Below are 27652 nucleotides of genomic sequence, written 5' to 3'. Positions count from 1 at the left end.
TGTGTGTGTGTGTGTGTGTACATGTGCGTGTGCACGTCTCTTCCCCGAGCTTGTGGACTTAAGAAGCAACTGCTCCAGCTTGAGATCAAGACCACAGGCACTGTCCATTCACATACAGGACCGACTCTTCCTTCTACATGCTGCTAATGGCCTTTGAGTTAATGTAGTCGCTTATAACATAAAAGGACAGCCCAGTCTGGCCCAGTAGATCCTGTTCTCCCCCCACAGACAGGAGGAATAGAGCCTCTGTCATCTCTCTCTCTTTACTAAGACATGGTAGACATGATAATTGTCCCCCAGAAGGGACTTTATGCCAGGCTCACACTACAGGATTTTGGGGCCGATTTATCCCCGATTCACCCCTCCCGACAATTGGAGGAGAAATCTGGTCTGGAACGTTGGTCGGTACCGAGGTTCGGCCCAGATGATCTTGTAATGTGATTGGTTTACAGATCCAATCTTAAACCTCCCGATTGGCTCGCAGACCCATTTGGGCGGCCCCGATCACATCAAACATGTTTGATATTTAGATTATTACGTCACTACTTTACAAGTGAGGCGGTGGTTCGTTGCTCTGTCTGGCATGATAATATCCTGTAGTGTGTGATGAGCCATTATTTTCAAATCTTGTTGTGTGCTTGTTTGAGATTCACGAGAAGAATGTCTGATTCATGAAGATTCTCTTTATGTGCGAGATGCAATCCGATTTCGAACTGAAAAACACAAACATTTTATATATTCGTGAAGAAAATATCACGTTTCCACTCCTTCATTATCATAAAGGAACATGCATCATGGCCGGGGGCGCAACATGTTTACTGTTTATATCTGGCTTGTTATTGATGTCTTCATATCCATGGAGAATACACACTATAGCTCCAGCTGTCTGGAGGAATCTTACCACCCCAAACTGTTGTTTCCCAGCAGCCCCTGAGGCAGAGCTGAACTCTGGGCGACCCTTGGTGCGTGGCACCATGCCACCCTGGCAGCTCACCACAGTCTGTTAACGTTTCACTAACATGCACACAGACACAGACAGACACACATATGCATGCAGGCAGACTCACACAAACACAGACATACGCACGCACCTGTGCCCAAGCACTGGCACAAAGCAGCGCCCGGCGTCCACACAAGTGCCCACTGGCACTGTTGTGGTGTACCTGGCCAACCCTAAACAGTGATGGACTGGGTTCAGACACAATCACAGGCACGAGGGGAGCTCCACTCCTCCTTATCATGTTAACATTCTGCCAGACGTGTCTTGTTATATCTATGTACAGTAATAGCAATGTCTATTATTGCTATTGTCTAATTTATGCTATGATTTATCCATTGAGAATGTGATATGGAGTCATTCTGGTGTTGTTAGCGTTCTTGGACTGCTGTTATCGCGTTCTCCTTTGGAAATCCCTCAGCCTGGTGATCTCTAGTGATCCCCCCCAGTGACCGTGTCTCTGTCTCCGTGTCGACAGTCCAACCGGCAGCCAGTGAAGCTCAACCTGCTGACCTGCCAGGTGAAGCCCAGCGGCGAGGACAGGAAGTGCTTCGACCTCATCTCCCGTGAGTACGCCCGTCACCGCGGCGCCGGCGACGCCTACTGTAAAGCCGCCACGCCCCCAATACACCGACACAGCGGTAACAGTGGTTTGTGGAGAAGGGGGTTGGCAAACTCACCATCGAGGGGCACCTTACCTTATATGGGCGTTCAGGAAAAGGATGGGGGCATTGTTTAACATGAGATGCCAGTGGGTGTCTGACACCCACACTGTCTCTTTGTCTGCCTGTGACGGCGTGGCGTAGTGTGTGCGCCCGTGAAGAGCTGTCCTCATTAATGAACCCTGAGACGGCCTCAGACAAGGAATCCATTACACCATGTCTGGTACCTGAATGTGCTGGCCAAGCAGAGATGACATCATATTCCTCTCTCCTCCTTGCCTCTGTCTTTCTCCCCCCCACACCCATTCTCTCTCTCTTTCTTTCCCTCTGTCCTCTCCCCCTCTCTCTCTAACCTTTCTCTCTATCTCTAACCTCTCTCTCTCTCCCTCTACCCTCTATCTCTAACCTCTCTTTCTCTCCCTCTACCCTCTCTCTACCCTCTCGCTCTCTCTCGCTACCCTCTCTCTCTCTCTACCCTCTCTCTCTCTCTCTACTCTCTCTCTCTCTCTCTCTCTCTACCCTCTCTCTCTCTCTCTAACCTCTCTCTCTCTCTCTCTCTCCCTCTCTCTACCCTCTCTCTCTCTCTCTCTCTCTACCCCCTCTCTCTCTCTCTCTCTCTCTCTCTCTCTTTCCGTCTTTGTCTCTCTCCTTCTCTCTCCACAGACAACCGGACGTACCACTTCCAGGCTGAGGACGAACAGGAGTTTGTGATGTAAGTGTCCCCAGCTCGAGCGCAGTAAAACCACGCCTCACGCGCCGTCTCCCGGTGTCGAGCGGGCCCGTGCAGGCGGAGCCAATCTCCCCGGAGCAGCGGCGATCCCCGACAACCCGACAGGAAAAAAAAAACAGGACGCTCGGTAACAAAAGACATCGCGCCACAGTGTCCCTCGCGTGTTCTTTGTGAACAGGAAGGTCGGTTGGAGGTTTAGCGCTGCGTCGCTGTGCCCTGTTGACGCGACGGAGGTACATTTATCTCCCAGAGAGAGGCCGGCAGCAGACACACAGCGGCAGCGGAATTCGTGGTCGGCGGTAATTCAGGTCACTCTAGTCACGTACCCCGCTTTTTCCATGCGCTCACAGACACACCGACGCACACACACACGCGTGCGCAGTCATAAACCCCTGTGGCTCAAGGCCTTTGGCTCAACACCGTAGTCCGCCTTGCCTCATCGCTCCTCTGTGTGCCAAATCAGATGAGCGCTAATGTGACAGGGTTGCAGGCGTGTGGTGTGCTTGTTAGCCTTGCAGCCTGTGCGTATGTGGGTGGGTGTTGGTGTGTGTGTGTGTTGTGTTAGTGTGTGTGTGTGTGGGCGCAGCTTTGCCTCAGCCACGCCATTATGACTCACAGTAGTTTCCCAGGAGGCCGTGCGTTGCCAGCGGGGAACTGACGTGGCGGAGTTGGTGACGTATCTCTGTTCTCCAACATGTCCTGAGGGGGGGTCCCTCGCCAGCGCTCTACTCTCTCCTCTCTCTCCCTAACACACCCCCTCTGCTCCCGCCCCCCCCTCCCCCCCCCCCCTCCCTCCCGGACGGACTCACTCCTCCTTTAAATAATTAAAAAGCTGGGGGAGGGGGGGGGGGTGAGGATCTGAAACTGTGCTCGCCCACGCTACGGGTGCCTTGCAAGTAAACACGCTCACACACACACGGACCCGCGAACATGTACCAGGCACACCCACGCACCCTCTGCCTGTCAGGCTGTTGTTGTCGCAGGTTGAGCTCTCTGCCCTCTCATTTTAATAGCTTTGTTTGAGCGCACACACACACACACACACACACACACACACACAATTGAGTGTCAGATACAGCCTGCCTGTCTGACTGTGTCTGAGCTGTGTGTGTGTGTGTGTGTACAGTATGAGCGTGTGTTCAGGTGAGTGAGAGGAGTTAACTGCAGTGAGGATGTGGCCGGGTGCGTACTGTACCTACAGTATAGAGACGATATCTTGGCCGCCGGCCGGACATTTTGGTTTTCTTATCTGCTCTGTTTAACGGTTGAGGTGATCCTGTCTACCGTACATAGAGACAGAACAAGACTGACTCAAACTGTCAACATCTAAAGAAAATATACTGTACTAATACAAGGGCAATACGCTGGATAGCCATCCAATTCCTTTATATGGGCGTGCCGCTATTTCACCCTGTTCCTACAGTAACCTGTGTGTGTGTGTGTGTGTATGTGTGCAGCTGGATCTCGGTGCTGACCAACAGCAAGGAGGAGGCGCTGAACATGGCGTTCCGCGGGGAGCAGAGTTCTGGCGGGGAGGACGGCATGCAGGACCTGACCAAGGCCATCATCGAGGACGTGCTGCGCATGCCCGGCAACGAGGTCTGCTGCGACTGCGGCGCCGCCGGTATGTAGTGTACTCTACGGTAGATACGGTAGTGTGTGTGTGTGTGTGTGTGTGTGCGTGTGTGTGTGTGTGTGTGTGTGTGCGTGTGTGTGTGTGTGTGTGTGTGTGTGCGTGTGTCTGTGTGTGTGTCAGTGTTGAGGTCAGTTCAGGAAGCGAGATTGGATTAAAACTTCTTTTTTTTTTGTCTTATGAAGGTTATACAAGGGGAGAGAGATTTGAGAGAGTGTGTGTGTGTGTGTGTGTGGGTGTGTCATCAAGACTCTTTCTTTCTTGTGCGTTATGCTTACTCAACGTTCCCCTTGTCACGGTAGAAGACGACACCGGCGCCTCAGCAGTTTCTGTCAGTGTTGAGCTCTGAACACCAGTGTGAACGCTCCCCCGGCCTCACGCGGCTCTTCCAAACATCGACCCACGTTCTGGACCTGCGCCGTCACGGCTGTTCTGTACTGTACACACACTCCCACTGGAGGAGGCCCCAGAACCAGCCACCCTGACATGGCCCCTAGCTGTCCTCAACAAACACAAAGGATCAGAGCCTGTGTGTGTGTGTGTGCCTCGATCTCCATGTGTGTCTGTGTGTGTCTGTGTCTCGGTGTGGCCTTGTGTATGTGTGTGTGTGTGTGTGTGTGTGTGTGTGTGTGTGTGTGTGTGTGTGTGTGTGTGTGTGTGTGTGTGTGTGTGTATGTGTGTGTGTGTGTGTGTGTGTGTGTGTGTGTGTGTGTGCGTGTGGCTTTCTGGACACAGCACCTCCAACCTGGTCCTGACCTCCCCCTCATGTATAAACACAGTCAGCACTCCTGGGGCGGAGCAGAGGCACTCTGGCTTCCTGTCTCGCACACACACACGCACACACACACACGCACACACACACACACACACACACACACACACACACACACACGCCACCTCAGCTAATCATTCAGCCGCTCTCTGTCAGCACAACCAATCCCACCACGGGAAGGACGCGGGCGCTCCAAAAAAACAACAGCAGGATAACACACACACACACACACACACGGGCCTTCCAGGGAGGCAGAGAGACCAGAGCTGGGCTCACTCTGGCCAGGCTAAGCGGCTGGTTGGCTCTCTCTGACCGGGCGTGCCGCTGACGTGTACATGGTGTGGCGCCGCTGACGCCTCAGCGAGTTCCCGCAGAGCAGCGCCAGCGCCGCTGGGATAACTAGCAGCGTTGAGCGCCGCAACGAAGGGCGCCAAGGGGGGGGGGGGGGGGGGGGGGGCTGTAGCTTAGGAGAAAGAGCGGGTCGTCCAATGACTGTATGGTCGGCGGTTCGAATCCCGGCTCCACTCGACAACATGTCGAAGTGTCCTTGGGCAAGACTCCGAACCCCAAATGGCTCCCAGTGAGCAGGGCAGCACCTTGCATGGCAGCTGCCGCCATTGGTGTGTGAATGTGTGTACATGTAAATGGGTGAATGAGAGGCCTTCACTGTAAAGCACTTTGGATAAAAGCACAATATAAGTGCAGTCCATTTACCCAGGAGAGTTCTGTTTTTATCTAATTAGCAGAATCCCGATCAATGGTGGAGCCCCACGATGAGCTCTCTGCCTGAGGTCGTTTAGGCAGTGGCGTAGTTGAGGGTACGGGGAGGTAAGACTTGTATGAAGAACAGTCAATCTTGAATCTTCAACTCTTCCACGGACAAACTATAATAGCCTCTTGGGTCACTGCTACAGTATTGAGGGCGTTTCCATCCCTGTGGTCTAATGTAGGTATCAGCTCCATACACGGCCAAGGCCAAGCAGCGGTAGAGATTTGACTTGACCTAGGCATGGACCGCTTTTATTTTAGGATTCTGTTTTTGGCTTTGGTTTTACTGCAGCCTTCATGACTCAGATGAAACTAACAAAACTTAACTAAAAGTTTAGCGCCCCCCCCTCTTTCCCAGTGCCAGTCATCCTGACCGACTGACTCACCGGTTCCATGTCCGCGCCTGGACGCCCACTGGCCAGATCTGGGTCCCCCCCCGCAGCATTCGGCCATCTGCAGAGCTTCTGTGTGTGTGTGTGTGTGTGTGGCAGCTGCCCCTCTCTTCTTTCTAGCCTGGCCTAGCCACCACCACCACCATAGCCACCGGCTGATACGCCAGAATTTAACCTCGGTGACTGACTGCAACACTCTCTCTCTCTCTCTCTCTCTCTCTAAGCTATGGCTCAGTCAGTTAGTCAGTCAGCCAGTCAGTCAGTCAGCCAGTCAGTCAGTCAGTCAGTCAGTCAGTCAGAGGGTTTTAAATGGAAGGGCCCTAAGCCTCCACATGGCTGTGCTGTGCTCTGCTGTGCTGTGCTGCTGGGGGACACCCAGGCCGCCTGTCAGACACACCGTTATAATATAATGTGTTCCGGTCCCCCGGTGCTCTTGCCGTCCAGTGGTGCGGGTCCACCGGCGCCCCTAGAGGCAGCCGCTGCACCGCCTGACCCAACTGTGTCAGTGTGTATTTTGTAGCGGCAGTCTGTGTTTTGTTCTTGAGAGTAATGTATATAATCGTATTAGACCTCTAACATCTCCTCGCTTCTCACTAAGCGCAGTTATCCACCCTAATTTGTTTACTGTTTACTCATGATTGTTTTGTACTGGGGGTTTTTTTTTTGGGGGGGGGGGGGGCGCACGCCCACCCACTGGTGGATGCGTTCTCTTTTTTTTTTTTACGTGGCTATGAACCTTATACAAGGTTCCTTACTCACGCAAGCATGTATCTGTGTCGTTGCTGTCCGTAGATCCCAAATGGCTGTCCACCAACCTGGGCATCCTGACCTGCATCGAGTGCTCGGGCATCCACAGGGAGATGGGGGTGCACATCTCACGCATCCAGTCCATGGTGCTGGACAAGCTGGGCACCTCGGAACTCTTGGTGAGCGGGTAACATAGAACCGTGTTTCAGTCATGTTCTTGTTGGGGGGGTGGGGGGGGACATAGAACTGTGTTTCAGTCATGTTCTTGTTGGGGGGGGACATAGAACTGTGTTTCAGTCATGTTCTTGTTGGGGGGGGACATAGAACTGTGTTTCAGTCATGTTCTTGTTGGGGGGGTGGGGGGGGACATAGAACTGTGTTTCAGTCATGTTCTTGTTGGGGGGGGACATAGAACTGTGTTTCAGTCATGTTCTTGGTGGGGGGGGGACATAGAACCGTGTTTCAGTCATGTTCTTGGTGGGGGGGGGACATAGAACCGTGTTTCAGTCATGTTCTTGTTGGGGGGGAGGACATAGAACCGTGTTTCAGTCATGTTCTTGTTGGGGGGGAGGACATAGAACTGTGTTTCAGTCATGTTCTTGTTGGGGGGGGACATAGAACCGTGTTTCAGTCATGTTCTTGTTGGGGGGGGACATAGAACCGTGTTTCAGTCATGTTCTTGGTGGGGGGGGACATAGAACCGTGTTTCAGTCATGTTCTTGTTGGGGGGGTGGGGGGGGACATAGAACTGTGTTTCAGTCATGTTCTTGGTGGGGGGAGGACATAGAACCGTGTTTCAGTCATGTTCTTGTTGGGGGGGGACATAGAACCGTGTTTCAGTCATGTTCTTGTTGGGGGGGGACATAGAACCGTGTTTCAGTCATGTTCTTGGTGGGGGGGACATAGAACCGTGTTTCAGTCATGTTCTTGTTGGGGGGGGACATAGAACGGGGGGACATAGAACCGTGTTTCAGTCATGTTCTTGGTGGGGGGGGACATAGAACCGTGTTTCAGTCATGTTCTTGTTGGGGGGGTGGGGGGGGACATAGAACCGTGTTTCAGTCATGTTCTTGGTGGGGGGGGACATAGAACCGTGTTTCAGTCATGTTCTTGGTGGGGGGGGACATAGAACCGTGTTTCAGTCATGTTCTTGGTGGGGGGGGACATAGAACCGTGTTTCAGTCATGTTCTTGTTGGGGGGGTGGGGGGGGACATAGAACTGTGTTTCAGTCATGTTCTTGGTGGGGGGGGACATAGAACCGTGTTTCAGTCATGTTCTTGGTGGGGGGGGACATAGAACCGTGTTTCAGTCATGTTCTTGGTGGGGGGGGGGGGGAAATAGAACCGTGTTTCAGTCATGTTCTTGTTGGGGGGGGGCATAGAACCGTGTTTCAGTCATGTTCTTGTAGGGGGGGAGGACAGAACCGTGTTTCAGTCATGTTCTTGGTGGGGGGAGGACATAGAACCGTGTTTCAGTCATGTTCTTGGTGGGGGGAGGACATAGAACCGTGTTTCAGTCATGTTCTTGGTGGGGGGGAGGACATAGAACCATGTTTCAGTCATGTTCTTGGTGGGGGGAGGACATAGAACCGTGTTTCAGTCATGTTCTTGGTGGGGGGGGGGAAATAGAACCGTGTTTCAGTCATGTTCTTGGTGGGGGGAGGACATAGAACCGTGTTTCAGTCATGTTCTTGGTGGGGGGGGGACATAGAACCGTGTTTCAGTCATGTTCTTGTTGGGGGGGGGGCATAGAACTGTGTTTCAGTCATGTTCTTGGTGGGGGGGGGACATAGAACCGTGTTTCAGTCATGTTCTTGTTGGAGGGGGACATACTGTAGAACCATGTTTCATGTTCTTGGTTCAGATCCTCAGTGGGCATGAAATAAAAGGTTTTTGTCTAGCAGCCCACGTGATGCTACACTGATTCAGGTGTGTTTCTCTTTCTCTATGTCTCTTTCTCTCTCTCTCTCTCTTTGTCTGTCTCTCTGTCTCTGTGCCTCTCTCTCTGTCTCTCTCTCTCTTTCTCTCTCTCTCTCTCTCTCTCTCTCTCTCTGCCTCTCTCTCTGTCTCCCCAGCTGGCCAAGAATGTAGGGAACAGTAGTTTCAATGAGATCATGGAGGGGAACCTCCCTTCTCCCTCCCCAAAACCCACTCCTTCCAGTGACATGTGAGTACGCAGCCTCGGGCTCAGAACGACCCCCTCTCTTACACGTGACCTCCTGGTGAACCCCCGATGACAGATGCTCAACCTTTGCATTTTCAGTGTCATGTAACACGACACATTAGAGTAGATCATGCCTCTCTACGCGCCTCTGACCCCGCCTCCCTCGCTCCTCTTCCTCCTCCTCCTCCTCCTCTTCCTCTCCGGCCCGTCTGCAGGACCATGAGGAAGGAGTTCATCAATGCCAAGTACGTGGACCACAAGTTTGCGCGCAAGACGTGCACCTCGGCGTCGGCCAAGATGATTGAGCTGTGCGAGGCGGTCAAGTCCCGCGACCTGCTGGCCCTCGTCCAGGTCTACGCCGAGGGGGTGGAGCTGATGGAGCCTCTCCCAGAGGGGGAACCGGTGAGTCTGACCTCATTGGCTCCTCACCTGCTGACCTTGCAACCTGATTGGTTAAGAGCCGTTGTGTACCACGGGTCATGCCTCTTCACGGTTCCATTTGAGATATTACTGCTCCGCATGTTAATAAGGTAGCTAGCGAGCGTTCTATTCATGTGCAATAATGTAGATAAACTTTCTAGAGAGCAGCAGCATCCCCACAAACTCACCACTCATGATTTTGTGTTGGCATTCCAGAATGCCCCCTTGCTACAATATTTCCCCCTGAAATGATTAGTGATTCAGTAAGTGATGCACTAGTATTATCTGTGGTCTCTGCCTGCATGCTGCGTCTCTGGCTTTGCTTGCTGTCCACGTCAAACAGAATAAACTGCTAAATTAATTGGGGGAGAATATCTCAATATCACAATACAGTATCGTATTACCTAGAGCTCCCTAAACTAGCCAGCTAACTGCCCTACAATACTGTCATTCACAGCAAGCAAGCTCAGACTGTCTCTCCTAGCTGGCTCTCACAACCAGATCATTGACAATTAGTATTGACAACTGGACAGTTGATGTGTTGCACAGTAAATATACAGTCCACTTCGTTCATGGCTAGCTAGGTTTCTATCAAAATCAAGGCAGGCATTCGTTGTGGTTGCTAGGGCTCGTTGTTTGTTGCTATGGAATAACAGGTCATATCCAGGGGTGGGAAACTTGCTGAAAGAAGAAGTTGCGGACACTTTCCATTTCACTTACAGTTCCAAACCACATCCGTTAACTAGTAATACAAAATGTAAATTAACCTCCTTTGTAGTGTAGCTCGATGTTACTTGCAGGAAACTTACACAATGTCCAAAGTACACAATTTAAAATGTAAAAGCTTTTATTAGTCCATGGCTGTGGCAGACATAAAAATGCTGAGACACAGACGAGTTTCAGCTCAAAAGAACCTTCCTCCCAAAGGAATTGGGCTTGTATGATTGGGGACCCACGCAACGCTCCTATCCAGTAATTATATCCGTTAACTATTGAATGTCATCGTTGTTCCTCCAGGGCAATATGATCACCGTTTGAAATTCTGTACCACTCAAGGGTTGTGGTATCTTTCCAATACACCATGGGTTGTGCTGATCGACGTGGTATGACCGATGACCGCAGCACAACCCATGGTGTATTGACCAGATACTGTACCACACCCTCTCATGAGCTATTGCCTCAGTATACTGCAGCTGCATCTCAATACTCGACAAGCTGCTTCCTCCCCTTTGTGTTCACTCATCCCTGATCAGATGGGTGTATCTCAGTACTCTTCAGTCATCCTCTCATAGAGTTTACAAGGCAGACAAAAATAGTATCCACTGCATGAGCATAGTTCGCCAGAAGCAGGCTGGCGACACCAGGCGAGAGTAACGTATCCCGGTGACAGAACTGATCCGTTTCTGTCCTCTCCGTGATCCTAGAACAGATAAGGTAGGAGGGGTAGGAAGCTGCCTATAACACTAAAAACGAAATGCAGAGGATCTGGGAATCCTATGGCCTGGCGAGGCAGACAGATAGGATGTGATGATGTGACGGGCTGGTCTGCCACTGAGGAGGCCTGCTGACAGCACAGGGGGGAAGGGAGGGAGGGGTGAGGGGGAGCCCAAGGACTGCCGTGGGATGAGGGAGATAGAGATGGATGAAGGGATGAGGATGAGCGCGAAGAGAGGGGGATGAGCGTGAGGAGCGCTGACAGAGGAACGATGACTCGGCGATGGCGTGAGTGACGCCGGGCTCCGGGCCTGACTCACCGCTGTCTGATCCACCGCCGCGTCACGTCAGGTCACCTGACCGCTCCCGGTAGACCGAGTGTGATTGGATTACATCTGCAACTAGACCTCCGGGAAGATTAGCCTGTAATTGGCTCTAGGAGAGATCCGTTTTAAATCAAATCAAATCAAAGATTTGAATATTGGCTGATGTATACACCCCCTACCTCAAGGGTGGTGACATCCTTCCTAATTTGTCTGTCATTACTGCTGCACGTCTTGAATTATCAGTGTCAGATCCAGCTGCACACACCATGAACACTTAAATCACCCCGGCTAGAGAGATGCCCCAATCACTCTCACAGCTTCGCCTTGGATTTTTTAGGAGCCATTTTGTTCCTCCGCGGCCTTGTTTACAGTTACGTGCTCAGTGTGCGAGAGAAAGAGCGAGCGAGAGAGCGTGAAGAGTGAGAGAGAGTGAGAAGAGAGAGAGAGGATACAGAATGGATGCTGGCCGCTCTTAAGAAGAGTATCTGATGAAATTGCGCTATGTGTGATCGCCCCCTGCAGGAGGCTGGGGGAACAGCGCTGCACTACTCCGTGCGCACGGCCGACCAGACTTCGCTGCACCTGGTGGACTTCCTCGTGCAGAACAGGTACAGTAACACGGGAGAAGCTGTCGGACAAACCGTATTGGCTTCGCAACGCTGATTTTGTATGGCTGTGGCTTGGGATTCAGCTGTAAACGGAGTCTAAATAGAATAGAAAGCACAGGTCGGGATGCAGTAAACATCAGTATTCAGTGGTGCTGAATACGATATAGGAGAGATATTTCGCGGGGAAACACGATTTTAAAGTGTATGTTTTGTCTAACATTAGCATTTAATTGGTTGGTGAAAGTGTTCCCTCTTTCCCTCTGGACTCTACCCCGGCATGGGGGTGTGATCAGAGCAGAGTCGCTGGTAGTGGTGGAGGGGGTGTGGAGGAGGGGGGGGGGGGGGGGGTGAGCTCAGTGGCTCAGATTCCCAGCAGCCAAACAGAACTGGGCCAAGCACTTCTGTTCTGCACCATAATTTATTCCTCTCTTCCACACTGTTTACTCCCAGATGCCCCAAATAGAGACAGTTACCAGGAGACAGAGGCTGCTCATTAATTAATAACAGGTCTGCTTTTACAATGGCACACTTGTTCCTCGTTAATTTACCCCATTTCAGTGGTTATTTGGACACGGGGAGGAGGGAGGGCAGCGAGGATGCTGGTGTGTGAACTGTGTTTTGTCAGGGTTCATTAAAGACCTATGGTTCAGGGTTCATTACAGACCTGTGGTTCAGGGTTCATTACAGACCTGTGGTTCAGGGTTCATTACAGTGGTTCAGGGTTCATTACAGACCTGTGGTTCAGGGTTCATTACAGACCTGTGGTTCAGGGTTCATTACAATGGTTCAGGGTTCATTACAGACCTGTGGTTTGGGGGTCAGTTTGTTTCCGCAGGCCGAGGCGCTGGATCAACAGGGCGTGGATAATAGTGAGACTTGTTTACCTTGAGCCAGCCCATAACTTGTGTGTGTGTGTGTGTGTGTGTGTGTGTGTGTGTGTCTCACAGCGGGAACCTGGATAAGCAGACAGAGCGGGGTAACACGGCCCTGCATTACTGCTGCATGTACGAGAAACACGAATGCCTCAAGCTGCTGCTGCGGGGCAAACCGTCCACTGACATCAGTGAGTAGCCCGGCCTGCGTCCATCCACACGCCAGCACTCCTACACCTGGGTCACTCACTAACTGCCAATACTGTCAGTTACTTGCGGTGCGTTTCATTTAGCCTACCCGGTGTAATGAAACCAGTGAACCGGTCTGGTTGAATCCCAACTGGGACCTCGAATCAAACACACCTCAAAATCAGTCGCGCGCACGTCGAGTCTGTGATTTTGAATCCATGCCTCCTCCTTCAGCCAATCAGAATGGAGAGACGGCGCTGGATGTTGCCAGGCGACTGAGGAACAGCCAGTGCGAGGAGGCAGTGAGTACCTGCGAACCGTTTCCCAGCATGCACCATCTGTAGGTTCGGTTATGAGAACAAAATAGCAAATGTTGATGTTGAGACCGAGCTCCAGTCTCTGGCTTAGATAAAGACATGGTAATGGACATGGAGTCCAATCAGCTCTCACTCGTTGGTCGTAAATTCAGTCTTGTAAATAGCAGACGAGCAGGGGTTAGCAACTCTCACACATCTGGCGTGAGACTCACTCCTTTTGTTTCTGTCTTGCTTTTGAATATTAGCAATAAGTCCATAGAAGCATACTGCGTGTGTGGAAAGCAAAAAGACCACTTGACCAGTGTAATAGCACTGACGCGCCACTAGGTGGCAGCAGACAGATGTCTCCATCCAGGCAGCAGCAGGGATGACTACTGTACTGTACATAGACTGGAAACTGTTACTGCACATGTTTTCCGTTTTCCGTGACGTTTTTCACTGATAACTGTGTGTGCGTGTGCGTGCGTGTGTCTGTGTGTGTGTGTGTGTGTGTGTGTTGCCCCAGCTTGTGCAGGCTGCAGAGGGGAAGTTCTTCCCTCACATCCATGTGGAGTACGAGTGGAGCCTGAGGCTGGAGGAGATGGACGAGAGTGACGACGACCTGGACGACAAGGTTAGACAGACCGTGACATCACACGACGCCCGGATGCACACTGAACACAAGTAGAGCTCACCTCTCTACATAGGATTGATGATATGTGGCGGTAATCGCTCTCTTGCTCTCTCTCTCTCTGTTTCTTGGTCTGTCTTTCTCCCTCACCCCCCCCCCCCTTGTTCTCCCTCTCAACTCTCTCGCTCCCTCTCTTTCTCTTCCCCCCCCCCCCCCCCCCTGTCCAGCCAAGTCCCATAAAGAAGGACCGCTCCCCGCGGCCCCAGAGCTTCTGCCAGTCATCCAGCCTGTCTCCCCACGACAAGCTGTCCCTCCCCGGCTTCGTCAGCCACCGGGACAAGCAGCGCCTCTCCTATAGCGCCTTCACAAATCAGATGTACAGCGCCTCCACCGACCTCACTTCCTCCCCAGTGGCCGACGCCCCTCCCCTGCCCCCCAGGAACCAGGGCAAAGGTGAGACCACAAACCCCCCCGCCCACACACACACACACACACACACACACACACACACACACACACACACACACACACACACACACACTGTTTTTAGCTTCTTTCTCACCATATCAAGACATAATGAGATCATTTTCGATGCCTTTGATTTGCATTAGTGTTCCATGCAAACCTACTGGGATGCAAATGTGTTGTACGGTTGAGTAGCCAGGTGGCGTGTCGGGCTGGCTGTAGCGGCATGTGGTTTGTATTGTGTTATTATTTGTTTGGCCTCTGGTGTTACAGTAGTAATTGGCCATGCAGATGTTAGTTCCTCCACACTGGGGTAAAAACTCAATGAGAACATTGTTCTCCCAGCGTTGTTTGATCGACTTTCTTCCTCTTTACACGCACGCACACACACACACAGAGACACACACGTCATTTTTCAACGCTTGGATCAGAGGGCGGGAAGCTGGAGTCATAAAGGCTCCTTACATAAGGATCCTCCAGGAAAAGCATGGCTGCAGGGCAGGGTGGAGCAGGGGAGGAGAGGAGGGGAGGAGAGGAGAGAGGAGGGGAGGGGAGAGGGTGGGAGGGTAGGAGAGAGGAGAGGAGGGTAGGAGAGAGGAGGGGAGGGTAGGATAGAGGAGGGGAGGAGAGAGGAGGCTAGGAGGGAAGGGTAGGAGAGAGGAGGGGAGGGTAGGATAGAGGAGGGGAGGAGAGAGGAGGCTAGGAGGGAAGGGTAGGAGAGAGGAGGGGAGGGGAGGAGAGAGGAGAGGAAGGAAGTCATGTGAAAGGAAGAGTATTCATCCACACAGCAGATACCTGGCTGATAGTATTAACACCTCATTATATAAAACCTGAACACTTCCTCATCGGCTCTGACAGCTTCTACAAACAACCCGCCCCCCCATGTGCCCTGCTGTGGAGACAGAAATGTGATTAACAACAGCAACCTCCCCTTTAAGCAGGAGTTCTAACACAACAAACACTCACAATAATTCACTGTGTGTGAGATGAGCCAGCGGGCGTGAGTTTAGCTGGAACTGAAAACGAGAGAGATTAGAGGTTGGACGGGCTTTGGGACATTTCTCTTCTGTTTTCCCCTTCGCCTGCCGCCGCCGCCATTTCACCCTGCGCTCTGTAGGGTGTGGGAGACGCTCTCTTTAAGGCCGGAGGCGCTCTCCCACGCTCTTAAACTCGCTGCTGCTCTCTCCTCTGTTCTCTCTTACAGCGCCGAACTTGGCGTTCCTGAGCTCTCACTCGCACTACGCCACTCTGGCTGGCACCCGACCATACATCCGTGAATATCCTGTTTTTCTTCCCCCCCCACACACACCTCTCCCCTCCTCTCACTCGACTCCTCTGCACTGCACAGCTCAGGACGACGTCGGACGGCGGATTGCGGCTCCGTGTGATTTCGTGGAAGAGCCGGTTACCCGCTCGCGCATCCGGTTCTATCGGGGCTTTTGAAGCCCGGCGCCGCCCCTGAGCTGTGGAGTGCGGCCGAGGCCTGTTCTCCTCTTCTGGCTGAGCTTTCTGTTCTAGAGCTGAGGGTGAACCCAGGGTTCTTTGCTGCGCTGTGTCTGGGACAGTGGCGACCTTTGGTCCCTTAGGAAGCCAGGGCAGACCTTTGACTAGTGATAGACTAGCTGAAACTCACCGACGTGCCCTTGAAGACAATCACGTCCAGAAACACGCACGTATACACGCACGCACACGTACACACGCACGCGCACACGCTGTCCTGTGTTTGTGTTTTTCCATCCGGGTGTTTCCCTGTACCATCTGTTCCTCCACTGTGTTCTTTGACCTGTTGATTTTGTCTTCACATGAAGTCCTGATGGAGAAAGCCCTCCCTCTCATCTCACCCCCCCCCCCACACACACACACACGTCCCTTCCCTCGTTAACGAGTGGCGCCCTATCTGTTGTACTTTCACCCCATATGTTTTGTATATATATATGTGTGTGTGTGTGTGTGTGTGTGTGTGTCACCACTCCAGCTCCTTCCTCGTCCGGCCCTCCCACCACCCTCCTCCCTGGGGGAAGCTCCACCCTGTCTAAGAAGAGGCCCCCCCCACCTCCCCCAGGGCACAAACGCACCCTGTCTGACCCGCCCAGCCCGCTCTCGCACAGCAGAGGGGGCTCTCACGGGGGTGAGTCTGGCGGCCCCCCTCCCCTGAAACCTTATCGTTCACCCAGTGTGCCGAAATTGTCCATTGGCTTCAGTTTGAATACCTGTGCTGTTTTCTGTACTGTGAAACACACCAGTTTGATGTTCCAGCAGTGGCCGATACATGGTGGTTGCCAACAGCCATGGTTCATAGTCAGCGTCACACCATTTCAAATGACGCCCACGAGGCAGCAGCAAAAACTAGCGCTCCGCTGCCTATGTGGCAGTGAAACAAGCAAGACATGACAGTCAGCTAATGGAAAGCTCAGCCCGAAGTCTCCCTTTAACTTCCCCCTGTTGATGTGATTGATTTGTATTTCAAACGTTCTATGGAGATGTCTCACTTTCTTTCAATGTCGACGCCTCAGGAAGTGACTCCACCCCTCCACCTGTCAGTAAGATGCCTCCTGCATCCAACAAGTTTGAGGGCATTCCACAACAGCAAAGGTACTGCAGCTGGTAGAGTGTGGTCTGTACAGGGCCAATGAGTGGTGTAACGTGTTTCTCATATCAAAGTTAGAGTTAAGTAAAATGTGTCTCTTTTACTTTTTCATGAACTTTCTATGGAAATTTTATTTTTAGCACTACTGCAAGCAACACGAAGTCTACACTTGGTCCAAGGGTTCTTCCCAAACTACCTCAGAAAGGTAGGTCCCTCTCTATACTGTCTATATCGTCTGTAGGTCTCTCTATACCGTCACATCGTCTGTAGGTCTCTCTATACCATCACATCGTCTGTAGATCCCTCTCTATACTGTCTATATCGTCTGTAGGTCTCTCTATACCGTCACATCGTCTGTAGGTCTCTCTATACCATCACATCGTCTGTAGATCCCTCTCTATACCGTCACATCGTCTGTAGGTCTCTCTATACCATCACATCGTCTGTAGGTCTCTCTATACTGTCACATCGTCTGTAGGTCTCTCTATACCATCACATCGTCTGTAGGTCTCTCTATACTGTCACATGGTCTAAGTCTTTCATACAGTCTTTCATAGTGTCACACATCTGTCATCATCACAACCTAATGTACTGTACAACAACTAACGGATGTTAGTTTTTGCTACACCGGCATGTTTACATCTTGTATTTTTATACTAATGTTCATTAACGTGCTCTGTCCCAATCAAATGAACAAGTAAATAACGTGAATAAATTACTCTCAATAGAGTTGCATGGGTTTCAATTTTAATTTTATTTGAATCTAACCTTTATTTATCCAGGCTAGTCAGTTAAGAGCTTTTAAAATGGCATTTCGAATCTTCTCTTCCCTTAGTGGCACTGCGTAAGATTGACACCATCCACCCGTCTATGGACAAGCCCAGCCTGCCCCCGGAGGTCTTCCAGAAGTCTCCTCCAAGTTCTGACCCGCCCCAGAAATCCCCGCTGCCTGAAAAGCCCCAGCTGGGGGACCTGCCCCCCAAGCCCCATCCCTCCGACCTGCCCCCCAAGCCTGGAGAACTGCCCCCCAAGCCCCAGCTGTCCGACCTCCCTCCCAAGCCCCATCTGGGCGACCTGCCCCCCAAACCCCACCTGAAGGATCTCCCTCCCAAGCCCCAGCTCTCTGAGGTTTCCCCCAAGCCGGGGTCAGGAGAGGTCAGTCCCAGGCCGTCGCCCGGGGAGCCGGCCCTGAAGCCGCAGCCTCCAGACGGACAGGCGGCCAATCAGCAGGCGGAGCCGGGAAGTCCCTCCCCTCAGCCCAGTGAGGACACCAATGGGAGCCCTGCTGGTGCAGCGGAGACACCAGTGCCCCTGCCCAGGAAGATCAACACGGTAAACAAGTTTCTCTCTCTCTCTCTCTCTCTCTCTGTGTTACACACAGGTATTATCTTAGTCGATCATAAAAATAAACCACATACTGTCCTCTGTACTTGTCTCTCTAATGACATTCATGTGGTGTGTGTTTTTGTGTGTGTGTGTGCCCAGGCGAAGACCAAACTTCGGCGCGTGAAGACCATTTATGACTGCCAGGCTGATAATGACGACGAGCTGACCTTTGTGGAGGGGGAGGTGATCATCGTGACAGGAGAGGAGGACCAGGAGTGGTGGGTGAGTACACTTCAGCCAAGCTCTTCACCTCCGCGTTCACATACAGCTACATGTACAGTATACGACGGCCCAGACCGTTTAACAATGGAATTAGTTTGTTTTGTAACCGCCTAGTACGTCAGAACCTCTCATTTCCTGCTTTCAAGGCTGGTCAGATCTGTCGGGTCATAGCGTTAGGTCTCAGCTGTTGTACCCCCCTGGTTTCACTACCTCAGTCCTCACAGTCTCCAGCCGCCACAACAGAACCGCGCTGACCTCCTTGTCTCTCTCTCGCTTTCTCTTTCTCTCGCTCTCTCTCTCTCTCACTTTCTTTCTCTCTCACTCTCTCAATTTCTTTACTCTCTTTGTTCCCCTCCAGATCGGCCACATTGAAGGGCACCCTGAGAGGAAAGGGGTGTTCCCCATGTCTTTTGTCCACATCCTGACTGACTGACAGCAGGGCAGGCTTGCACTAACCCCCCTGACATCCTCCTCCTCAGCCCCCGCCCCCCACGCTGGAAGCCCTGTAAATAGCTACTGTAACAAACAAACATGACGTGAAACAAGCGTTCAAAAGAAGAAGAAAAACAAGAAGAAGAAGAAACTCCCCCCAGTAGGCTCGTCCAGCTACGGGTGTTGAGCAAATCCCAACATTGTAAATAGTGTGTTCCTCTGGCAGTATTATCTTTAGCCCTATAGCACAGCCCTGCTCTAGCCACCCTCCAGCACTTACCTTAAGTCTCCCTTCATGCTGTTACTGTGTATATATATGTATGTATATATATATATTTGTGTGTGGGTATGATTGTGTGTGAGTGTATAATATACATGTTATATTGTACAAAACATGTAGTGTACAAAAGTGTTTTGGGATTATAATACCTGGATTGATTTTACCGGTCATCACTGATATCATCACCATCAGCGAACATCTGGAAAAAGGACAAAATATGAGATGGAATGTGAAACAGGTCTTGTACCTAGTCCCTCACCATATCCTAGACCCCCCCCACCCCCCATCCGCTTGACTAAAGAGGCACACTCCCACCCATCCAAGGACTGACATTCTCATGTCCCCCACTGAATCCACTATGACAGCTCATCCGAGGATGAACTACGTATTCATTAAATGTATTTTTTGTTCTTTGCTTGCTCTGTGTGTACATGTATTAGGATTCTTTTACAGTATGGAGTCGACTCACCTGCTGCTACTGCGATATGGAATATCAGGCTGCGTGACGTCAAGGAGTTTATATTAAGGATGTCAAAGGTCGCCAGCCAGGAATGTATAAAGACGGAAGTGTCAGAGATTTAATTAATTTTCACGTCCTACCAGGAACTAGACCTTCTGCTGCAAAGTGGAGCCGGAGTGGAGGACTAATGAGATGGCTCCCTGGACTCACAGGCTATATGTCTGTCTGTAGTTTCCTTCTTTATCCATTCCTTGGTCACCAGTAGTTTACCCTCCGCTATACGCTGTTCCGTCTCAGTACGCTGTGTGTGGGTGAACATCTGAACACCGTCTGTAGACCTCTGTGGATGGTGTAAAGGGCATGACTGGAACTGAGCGGGATTAAGCTGGGTCCAGATGCATCGGAGACAATGGAATTGAATCTTAACTCCAGTTCTAGAACTGAGATGTTCCAAAGACTGCAGTTACTAAACACATTGCATTCTGAAACTACTTTAAAGCATTTCTGGCTGTTATCTGAACCCAGTTTTCTGCCATCCACCTCAGGGTTTCAAGCCACTATCCAGCAGGATAATACATTTCCTGCACTCTGAAAGCCACTATTAGTCACAAGGTCAACAAGGCCAATCTCAGCAATAATTAGATGATTCTCAGATGGCCTAGTGAGATTTAAAATGTACAATGACCCACATCTACCACTCCAGTCAAGTCCTACTTTTTCACAGACCTACAGAAAGGGTTTATGCCACTCACATGAATTAACTTGAAATGTGATTTTGATGAATATAGTCAAGCTCAAGTTTACATGAATACCTGGAGTAACTGAATTGTAGCATGAGGCAGAAACCATGCGTTGTGGATTGATCTGCTTTCTGAAGTCAAGCAGAAAGATGTTCGCCTGTCAAATAATTTAGTACTTTTTGTGGGACAGTCCTAAAACTAAGGTAACTGGATTAATGAACTCATCCTCTCCACAGACTGCAGTTTCACCATGTAAAAGCATCCACCCACATCCATTCCATTAATAAAGGTGTTTTGTTGTAATTGACCTGTGCCGTCTTTTGTATATGAAAAAAGTTCCATGGTACAGTACATGTCTAAAAGGCATCATATTCCAATTCAGTTCAATTGAACCAGGTGTATATCATTCGGAGGCCAGGCTGCATTTTGAACATTTATTTTCAATCTGAAGCACTGCAGTTCATGCATTTAAACTCAAAAGGCCATTCAAGTTCCAAAACTCCCAAAGAAACTTAAGTGCTTGTTGCAACACAAATTATGTAAATATTCAACTTAAAAGCATTATGCTTGAGCTCTTTTTATAAGTGGTTAACAAATTATTATTTTTTTTTAGAAAAAGACTGCCGAGCAAAACTCATTAAGACTGGGAATAGACTTGCTTAACAAAACTCATTAAGACTGGGAATAGACTGCTCAACTCATTTTAAGACTGGGCATTTCTGTGCAAGCTTCCTTGATCCTTGGTCCTTTTCCACAGACTTGATGACTCCCACAGCGACCGTCTGCTTCAAGTCCCTGGCGGCAAACCGACCTGAAGAGAATCCATGGAGAACCAATTACTCATACTGCAATTATGAGTGCCATAACTTTATTTGAATAACTGCTAAATGCAAATACATCACAAAGACAATTGTACTCCATTGTGCTAGAGCAGATCCAATACACATTCAGAGGGGTTCCAGTTCATTCAACTTGATCAACACAAATGCCAAACACCTGTTGACTAAATCTGTGGAGGTTTAAGGCATCTTACCTAGTGGGGGGTAGGTGAAGAAGCTCTCCACACAGAGGGGCTTGTTGGGGACCAGTTTGACAGTGGCAGCATCTCCGGACACCAGGACCTGGGGCCAATCCTCCAGCTTCTTGCCCGTGCGTCTGTCAATCTTCTCCCGCAGCTCGGCAAAGCGGCAGGTCACATGGGTGGTGTGGCAGTCCAGCACCGGGGAGTAGCCGGCCTTGATTTTGCCAGGGTGGTTCAGAATGATGACCTGGGGGAGAGAGGTCAGACAATGAACAACCCATATGAAAACATGAACTTGTACATTAACATGAACTTGTACATTAACTTGTACTGTACATCGTCCCCAAGGAGAACCATAAATGATGCCGTACTGTAGTTCGCTAAGAGAGCACATTAAACTGCGTCCTACTCCTCGGAGTGCACTGCCGCGCCAACCTGAGCCACGAAGCTGCTGACGTCCGTGGGGGGGTCGTGCTGGGCGTCGCCTGCCACGTCTCCGCGGCGCAGGTTCTTCACTGCCACGTTCTTGATGTTGAAGCCCACGTTGTGCCCGGGCAGCGCCGTCTGGAGACCCTGGTGGTGCATCTCGATGGATTTCACCTCCGCCGTCAGCTTGGCCGGGGAGAAGGTCAGCACCATGCCGGGTTTCAGGACCCCAGTCTCAATCTTCCCCACCGGAACGGTGCCCACTCCTGTGTCAAAGAGGCATAGAAAGAATCCACAACAAGAGTCTAGAAATGTCTACAGAGCCATCGTTAAGCCCATCACTGAAAATACATCGTTAAGCAAGCCCCATCACTGAAAGGACACCTTGTTATGCCAAGAAGGGAAATTGATTTAGCCACCCAACAGAGTAACCCTGACAACTAACCTCCGATCTTGTAGACATCTTGCAGGGGCAGCCGCAAGGGCTTGTTGGCCGTGCGCACTGGCGGATGGATGGAGTCTAGCACCTCCAGCAGAGTTCTCCCAGCCATATTGCCCTCCCTCTTCTTCACCTTCCATCCTTTGAACCAGGACATCTACACACCCCGAAAAACATTTAACATTAAGTTTAAGGGATGGTCAAGATGGTCAATCAATTTAAGTCTCACCTTTGGAGATGGTGTGAGCATGTTCTCCCCGGTCCAACCGGAGACTGGGAGGAAGGGGACAGCGGTGGGGTTGTAGCCAATCTTCTTGACGAACATGCCCACGCTGCGCACCACCTCGTCATAACGTTTCTGGCTGTAGGGCGGTTCGGTCTGGTCCATCTTGTTAACGCAGACAATGATTTGCTTGACACCCAGAGTGTAAGCCAGCAAGGCATGCTCTCTGGTCTGGCCGTTCCTCGAGATACCAGCCTCGAACTCTCCCTTTGCAGCGGAGACGACCAGGAGGGCAACATCAGCCTGTAATGAATGGAGCAAGACATGGTTCAATACAATTACAATGACTGTAGCCTAATTAACTTCGCTTAGGCTACCCAGGCTAGGTATGACTTTGCCGTGGCCTACCTGTGATGTCCCCGTGATCATGTTCTTGATGAAGTCGCGATGCCCCGGGGCATCAATTATCGTGATACTGTATTTATTAGTGTTGAACTTCAATAATGAAATGTCAATCGTGATTCCGCGCTCCCTTTCAGCTTTCAGTTTGTCCAAAACCCAGGCGTACTTGAAGGAGCTCTTGCCCATCTTTGGCGGAAAAAATACAGGGACGTTAGAGCGTTTAAAGCATTAATTAGACATAGGCCTACGCCACACTCGCCCAATTAGGCTACCAGATCCTTACCTGGGCAGAAGCCTTCTCAAACTTCTCCATTGTCCTTGGGTCGACGCCACCACATTTGTACACGAGGTGACCGGTGGTGGTCGACTTGCCGCTGTCGACATGGCCTACTACCACCAAGTTAATGTGTATTCTCTCCTTCACCATTTTACCGTTGTTGCAAGCTAGTTTAGCAGTGCCTGAATGGTTATGTATGCTTTATGCCCTCTAGTCTAGATTCACGCTGCTGTAGTAACTATAAAAATGCTCAAACTAAGATTTGTCAATTCAATGAGCAGCGGCTGTTTGGAAATGAACGGTTGCAGAGGGTCAGATTAAACCTGTCGATAAGGTTAGTTCTTCGGCGCAAATGAAGGGGTGTGCGTGCATATTATGCTGGCCTTTATAGCCTAGGGGATGCCTGATTTAATTGAACTCAGGTGCTTTATAGCCTAGGGGATGCTTGATTTAATTGAACTCAGGTGCGTTTGCGACTATAGGCCATTGTGCCCGCCTTCCAAGGTTGGAGGTTGAAGTGCGTCTTCCGCTTTATAAGATTACACGTTCAATCCTCTAATCAATGCACCAGCCTAATGCCAGACAGTCTCACCTGCACGTTTGATGCTAATATTGCTTAAGTAGGTGAGGATCCCGACTGTGCGATTTATCAGATTAAATTGCCACATGTTTCAGCACAATGACGTTCAATGACAAAATAACACAAATCGTTTAGGGTTCCGTGCTGTCCCGCGGTAGCCTAATGCTTTCGATTTAAAAGCAATAGATTTACATTGGTGTAACCTATTTCTCATTTACAAAGTGTGGGTTTTTTGTGTATTCATCCACACCATTTGGTTGTATTCATGTGTGTATCAAAAATAAAAACTAATTATCATGCCACTAAACCCGTATAGGACTTCTCCGCCCACCGAATCGTCTCAGCCACTTGACGAGCTATCGCCCGGTGTGACCAAAACGAATGGACCTAACCACTAACCCGGAAACAGCAGACACTCAAAGGAGCAATCCTTATTCTTTGAGCCTCCACTGCTAACGTGGTAGCCAGGTTTCTGAACGTCGGCCACTGTTCCTTGCATTTCGAGCGTCAAGGTAAAAAAAAAACATGATTTCACCCATTTTTCTTCGAGCCTAGCCTAGTATCAAGAAAGTGTAGCCTTCATCAAATTCAATGAATTACCACCAGCCTTCTTTGATTCATCATCAGTTGTATAAGAGGAATTTGCTCAAGAGATGTGGCTACTCCAGAGACAGTCGATCCGTGAGCATCATGCATGGGGGTTTAGTGAGCTAGTAGCTGGCTAGTGGCAAGCTCTCCCTCACTCGAAAAACCCAGAACCCTTGTCTAACGTTTGCTTGCTATCATATGGAATGAATATGCTGTAACATAATTTAAGATTAGGCTACAACCTGCAGGCAAATAGCCTATAACCCTTCTCTGGTTATCTAACTCTAAAACATATTGAATAGCCTTCTAACTGCACAACATTTTACTGTGGGTCCTGTTGATCGCTAATGCTGTGCGATTTTGACCTTATAGGTTCAGACAAACCAGTCTCTTAGGACAAATGTTAGGCCATCTGCGGCACTGTCCAAAATGTACAGTAGCCTAGCCATATGGCCGGGATTAAGCCTACTTCTTACACGTTATGAAATATTAATGGTTAAGGTGTTTCCTTATTGCACTGAAATGGGCTATGATTCTTGACACTAATCACACAATGGTGATGGCATGACAAGACTTGCAGGGATAAAATGACAATTTGTGATGATCAATAGGCCTATGTTATTTCTGATGGGTGCAAAGGGATGAGATCATTCCAAATTCCAGTTTGAACAAGAATAGTTTAAGGGCGCCAATGAAGGGTGATCGATCTGTCCATAATTTGCCTGCCTCCTCCTCTGTGCATGTTCTTATATAGCCTGCAAGTGGAAGTACTGGAAGTGGGCATCTTCAGGAAGCTGGTAGTGTGACCTTGCTATGCTGCGGTCTTTTAAGTGATACTTTAAGAGACAAATCTGCTGCTCAGATCTCACACTGGGCTCCTCAGTCCCAAGAACATTTCTAACTTCTTCTGCCACGACTTCTTCATCATTTGGGTTAGTTGGTGCGGTCCTCTCCCTCCTGGCTCGGGGCCGAGGGGCTTTCCTTTGACCACCCCGAGCCTGGGTGAGGGGGTCACCCAGGCTATATATCCAGGCACACCTCCAGGAGCCACTTCACCGTTTCGTCATCCATGACCGTCAGGCCACGCATTCCATCGGGTGTCCGATATATCGGGCAGTCCTGGATGACGTGCTCTGCGGTTTGTTCCTCGGCGCCACACTCGCACGCCGCACACGATGCAGAGCCCCATCTGTGCGTTGATGCGCGGAAGCGTCCGACGCCGGTCCGGAGACGGTTAAGCCTCAGTCTGGAGGTGTTCGCCACGACTGATGAAGTCTATTTAGGGGAGCGGGTGGGCTGTGATGGAGCAACGTGAATGTGATTATTTCACTTCACAGAACCTTACCCGTGTGGTTTAGTGGTGGGGCGGTAACTGAGAAAGTAGATACAATTATACTCTAATAATAGTTCATTTGCAGCAGTTGTAGGCTACAGTTTAACATCAGCGGTTGATAAGAACTGGAGTAGCCTATACACTGGCCATGGTATAAATGTTGTCAGTATATACTGTCTGACTCTGGATACTTGACTACACCACTGCAACCAATTAGATCTGTTAGTGAAACTTATACTATATTTTCACTTCCACTTTTTGATTCACACAACACTCTGGCTGCCGGTGTGACCTGAGCCCTAAGGCCTTTGAGGTTGTGGGCGACAGAGCTGCGGTTGGCCGGAGGAGCTCTGCCGACTCACCGCGGCTGTTGCTGAGCCCCTGTCAGCCTGTGACCTTTACCGTCATGACCCTTACCTCCGTGAGTCACCAGTGAGCAAACAAACACGCTCCGCCCGCATGCTGCTCATACAGGGCAAACGCACGGCTGACAGCCGGCCTCCCTCCGGAGCAGATGCTACAGTATAATAACACACTGTCCTTTGTTGTGGCATGCTTGGTTGACATTAAGAGAATAATAGCCCCCAATCTAACTGTCACAGGAGTTACTGTAGGACCCTTCAAGTTTTTAATTCCTGGAGCAGCCCCCTCCTCAAAAGCCGAAAAGAGGATGGGATGGGAAAGTGGTTGGGCAGTGGTACAGTAATTGACATCTGTCCAGGTGAACAAATGTCACCGGTTTTGTTGATTAGCATGCTCTCTTAAAGGAGGAAGCAACACCTCATGCTACAGTGCATTGAGTCAAGCTTACTTCCTCTGTCACACTATAAACTCATCTGGTCTGGGGAAGATTAAGATCTTTCAGTTAGAGATTTTGCCCAACGTCAGTGCTATATGGGCCTTGTTCAGACAGCCCCTAGGGCTGGCCCAATGTCTGTGTGTTCTCCTCCACATTCTGCTCTCGCTGCTCTGCAGACTGAATTCTAAAGATTCTGTTCATTCATTGTGTGATTTGAACGTGGAAAACGTGGACACGGAATGTGAGCGTGGACAAAACTATGTCTGAATGGGGCTTTAGTAAAGATGTACAGTAGGAGGATGCATTGACTGTCTGCGGAGTACCACTAGCTACCAGAGTCTGAAACTGCCATGAGATATGGGCTTGTACATTAAAATCAACATTTAATCATGCACAGCACCAAATACAGTTCAGAGCCTGTAAGCACAAAAGCTTGTGCAGTGAAAACTGGGCTCAGTTGACCCAGTTAAATGTTCCCACATGAATCGCAACAAATCATTTTATATTCGACTGTATGGCACTGGCGTTTAACTGTGGAGCCTCCTATAGGATCAAACACTGACTTGATAAGTGTTTTCCCCTGGATTAAGCCACATGTATGATATATGTTCAGAATAAGCACCCTTCCTATTAGTCCTCTTTCACTGTATGTCACTGTTGATCTCAGGTTCTTAATATGTACTATGTATGCCTTATAATATATGTAATACATGTGGCTATATACCAACCAAAATAAATGCTTGGAGCGTTTAATGATAACTTACTATCAACCATTTGCCTAAATGCAATGCATTTGACTGTATCTGTACTGCCAGGGGCTGTAAGCTACAGTGACGTCATTCTGAATTTGCATCCTTCCTACTCTGCCCAACACGCCCAGCATTACAGCAGCCGTCTACCGGTCGTTCTGCGGCTTATAGTGAGAGGCACACAGACGGGAGAACTGTTAACTATTCAACGCTATGTGAGAACGGATATCTTCGCTCGCTCACCGCTCATAGTGAGTATGATTACATAGCCTACCTACTTTTTTTTCTTTTTTTTTACCAGTTCCAAGAGATTCGTCGCGGTTTGTGTGAGGAGGCACTGCGAGAGTCGGGGAGTGCTTGAGTTGTGGGGGCATGTGTGTGAATCCCGTGTGCATAGGCTATATATACAATATATATATATATATATATTATTATTTTTTTACTACAACCAAAATTATGTGAAATCTGATTATGCAAAATGTGACATGTGTGATTGCTTGCGCGTTTGCGCGCAACAGTGACTATCGCCGATTGCAACGCTTTGCTGTACAGTTATTGGCTCAAAGTTGGACACTACGCTGTTCACCAAATAGTGTGATCTT

At 50.0% G+C, this 27652-nt stretch overlaps 3 protein-coding genes across 10 annotated transcripts in view; 2 read left to right on the top strand and 1 right to left on the bottom strand.

Annotated features, from left to right (window-relative positions):
- Positions 1-18804, top strand: part of asap1b (ArfGAP with SH3 domain, ankyrin repeat and PH domain 1b) — a gene marked incomplete at its 5' end in the record, with an annotated part of 41722 nt that extends 22918 nt beyond the window's left edge. For 2 of the 7 annotated variants that reach the window (XM_084457542.1, XM_084457543.1), the window contains 18 exons: positions 1476-1563; positions 2323-2371; positions 3847-4013; positions 6747-6880; positions 8777-8868; positions 9081-9267; positions 11568-11653; positions 12601-12716; positions 12949-13016; positions 13537-13644; positions 13869-14094; positions 15311-15379; positions 16082-16234; positions 16620-16698; positions 16834-16898; positions 17529-18025; positions 18179-18301; positions 18660-18804. In XM_084457542.1, coding sequence (XP_084313668.1) covers positions 1476-1563; positions 2323-2371; positions 3847-4013; positions 6747-6880; positions 8777-8868; positions 9081-9267; positions 11568-11653; positions 12601-12716; positions 12949-13016; positions 13537-13644; positions 13869-14094; positions 15311-15379; positions 16082-16234; positions 16620-16698; positions 16834-16898; positions 17529-18025; positions 18179-18301; positions 18660-18734 — 2382 coding nt within the window. In that variant the 3' untranslated portion in view covers positions 18735-18804. Of the gene's footprint in view, positions 1-1475; positions 1564-2322; positions 2372-3846; positions 4014-6746; positions 6881-8776; positions 8869-9080; positions 9268-11567; positions 11654-12600; positions 12717-12948; positions 13017-13536; positions 13645-13868; positions 14095-15310; positions 15380-16081; positions 16280-16619; positions 16699-16833; positions 16899-17528; positions 18026-18178; positions 18302-18659 lie in introns of all 7 variants that reach the window. The other 5 variants (XM_084457545.1, XM_084457546.1, XM_084457547.1 and 2 more) reach the window with 4 other exon arrangements.
- Positions 18805-20911: 2107 nt separating this feature from the next.
- eef1a1l3 (eukaryotic translation elongation factor 1 alpha 1, like 3) lies at positions 20912-23151 on the bottom strand (the record flags this gene model as incomplete). The annotated part of the gene is made up of 7 exons (XM_084457615.1): positions 20912-21024; positions 21247-21481; positions 21670-21926; positions 22106-22256; positions 22329-22625; positions 22731-22910; positions 23008-23151. 7 exons carry the CDS (start codon positions 23149-23151, stop codon positions 20912-20914), a joined length of 1377 nt encoding a protein of 458 aa, XP_084313741.1.
- An 818-nt stretch (positions 23152-23969) lies between these two features.
- The window catches only part of fam49bb (family with sequence similarity 49 member Bb), a 40647-nt gene continuing 36964 nt past the window's right edge, over positions 23970-27652 (top strand). The window contains exons 1-2 of one of the 2 annotated variants that reach the window (XM_084457628.1): positions 24060-24093; positions 27182-27301. The gene's annotated coding sequence lies outside the window, so the exon portion shown is untranslated. Of the gene's footprint in view, positions 24094-27181; positions 27302-27652 lie in introns of both variants that reach the window. The other variant, XM_084457627.1, reaches the window with a different exon arrangement.

The sequence above is a fragment of the Borostomias antarcticus genome (assembly GCF_949987555.1).
Source record: "Borostomias antarcticus genome assembly, chromosome: 2".
In the NCBI taxonomy this organism is placed as follows: Eukaryota; Metazoa; Chordata; class Actinopteri; order Stomiiformes; family Stomiidae; genus Borostomias; species Borostomias antarcticus.
The sequence above is the reverse complement of the archived record's forward strand: the minus strand, read 5'-3'. Positions and strand labels throughout refer to the sequence as shown.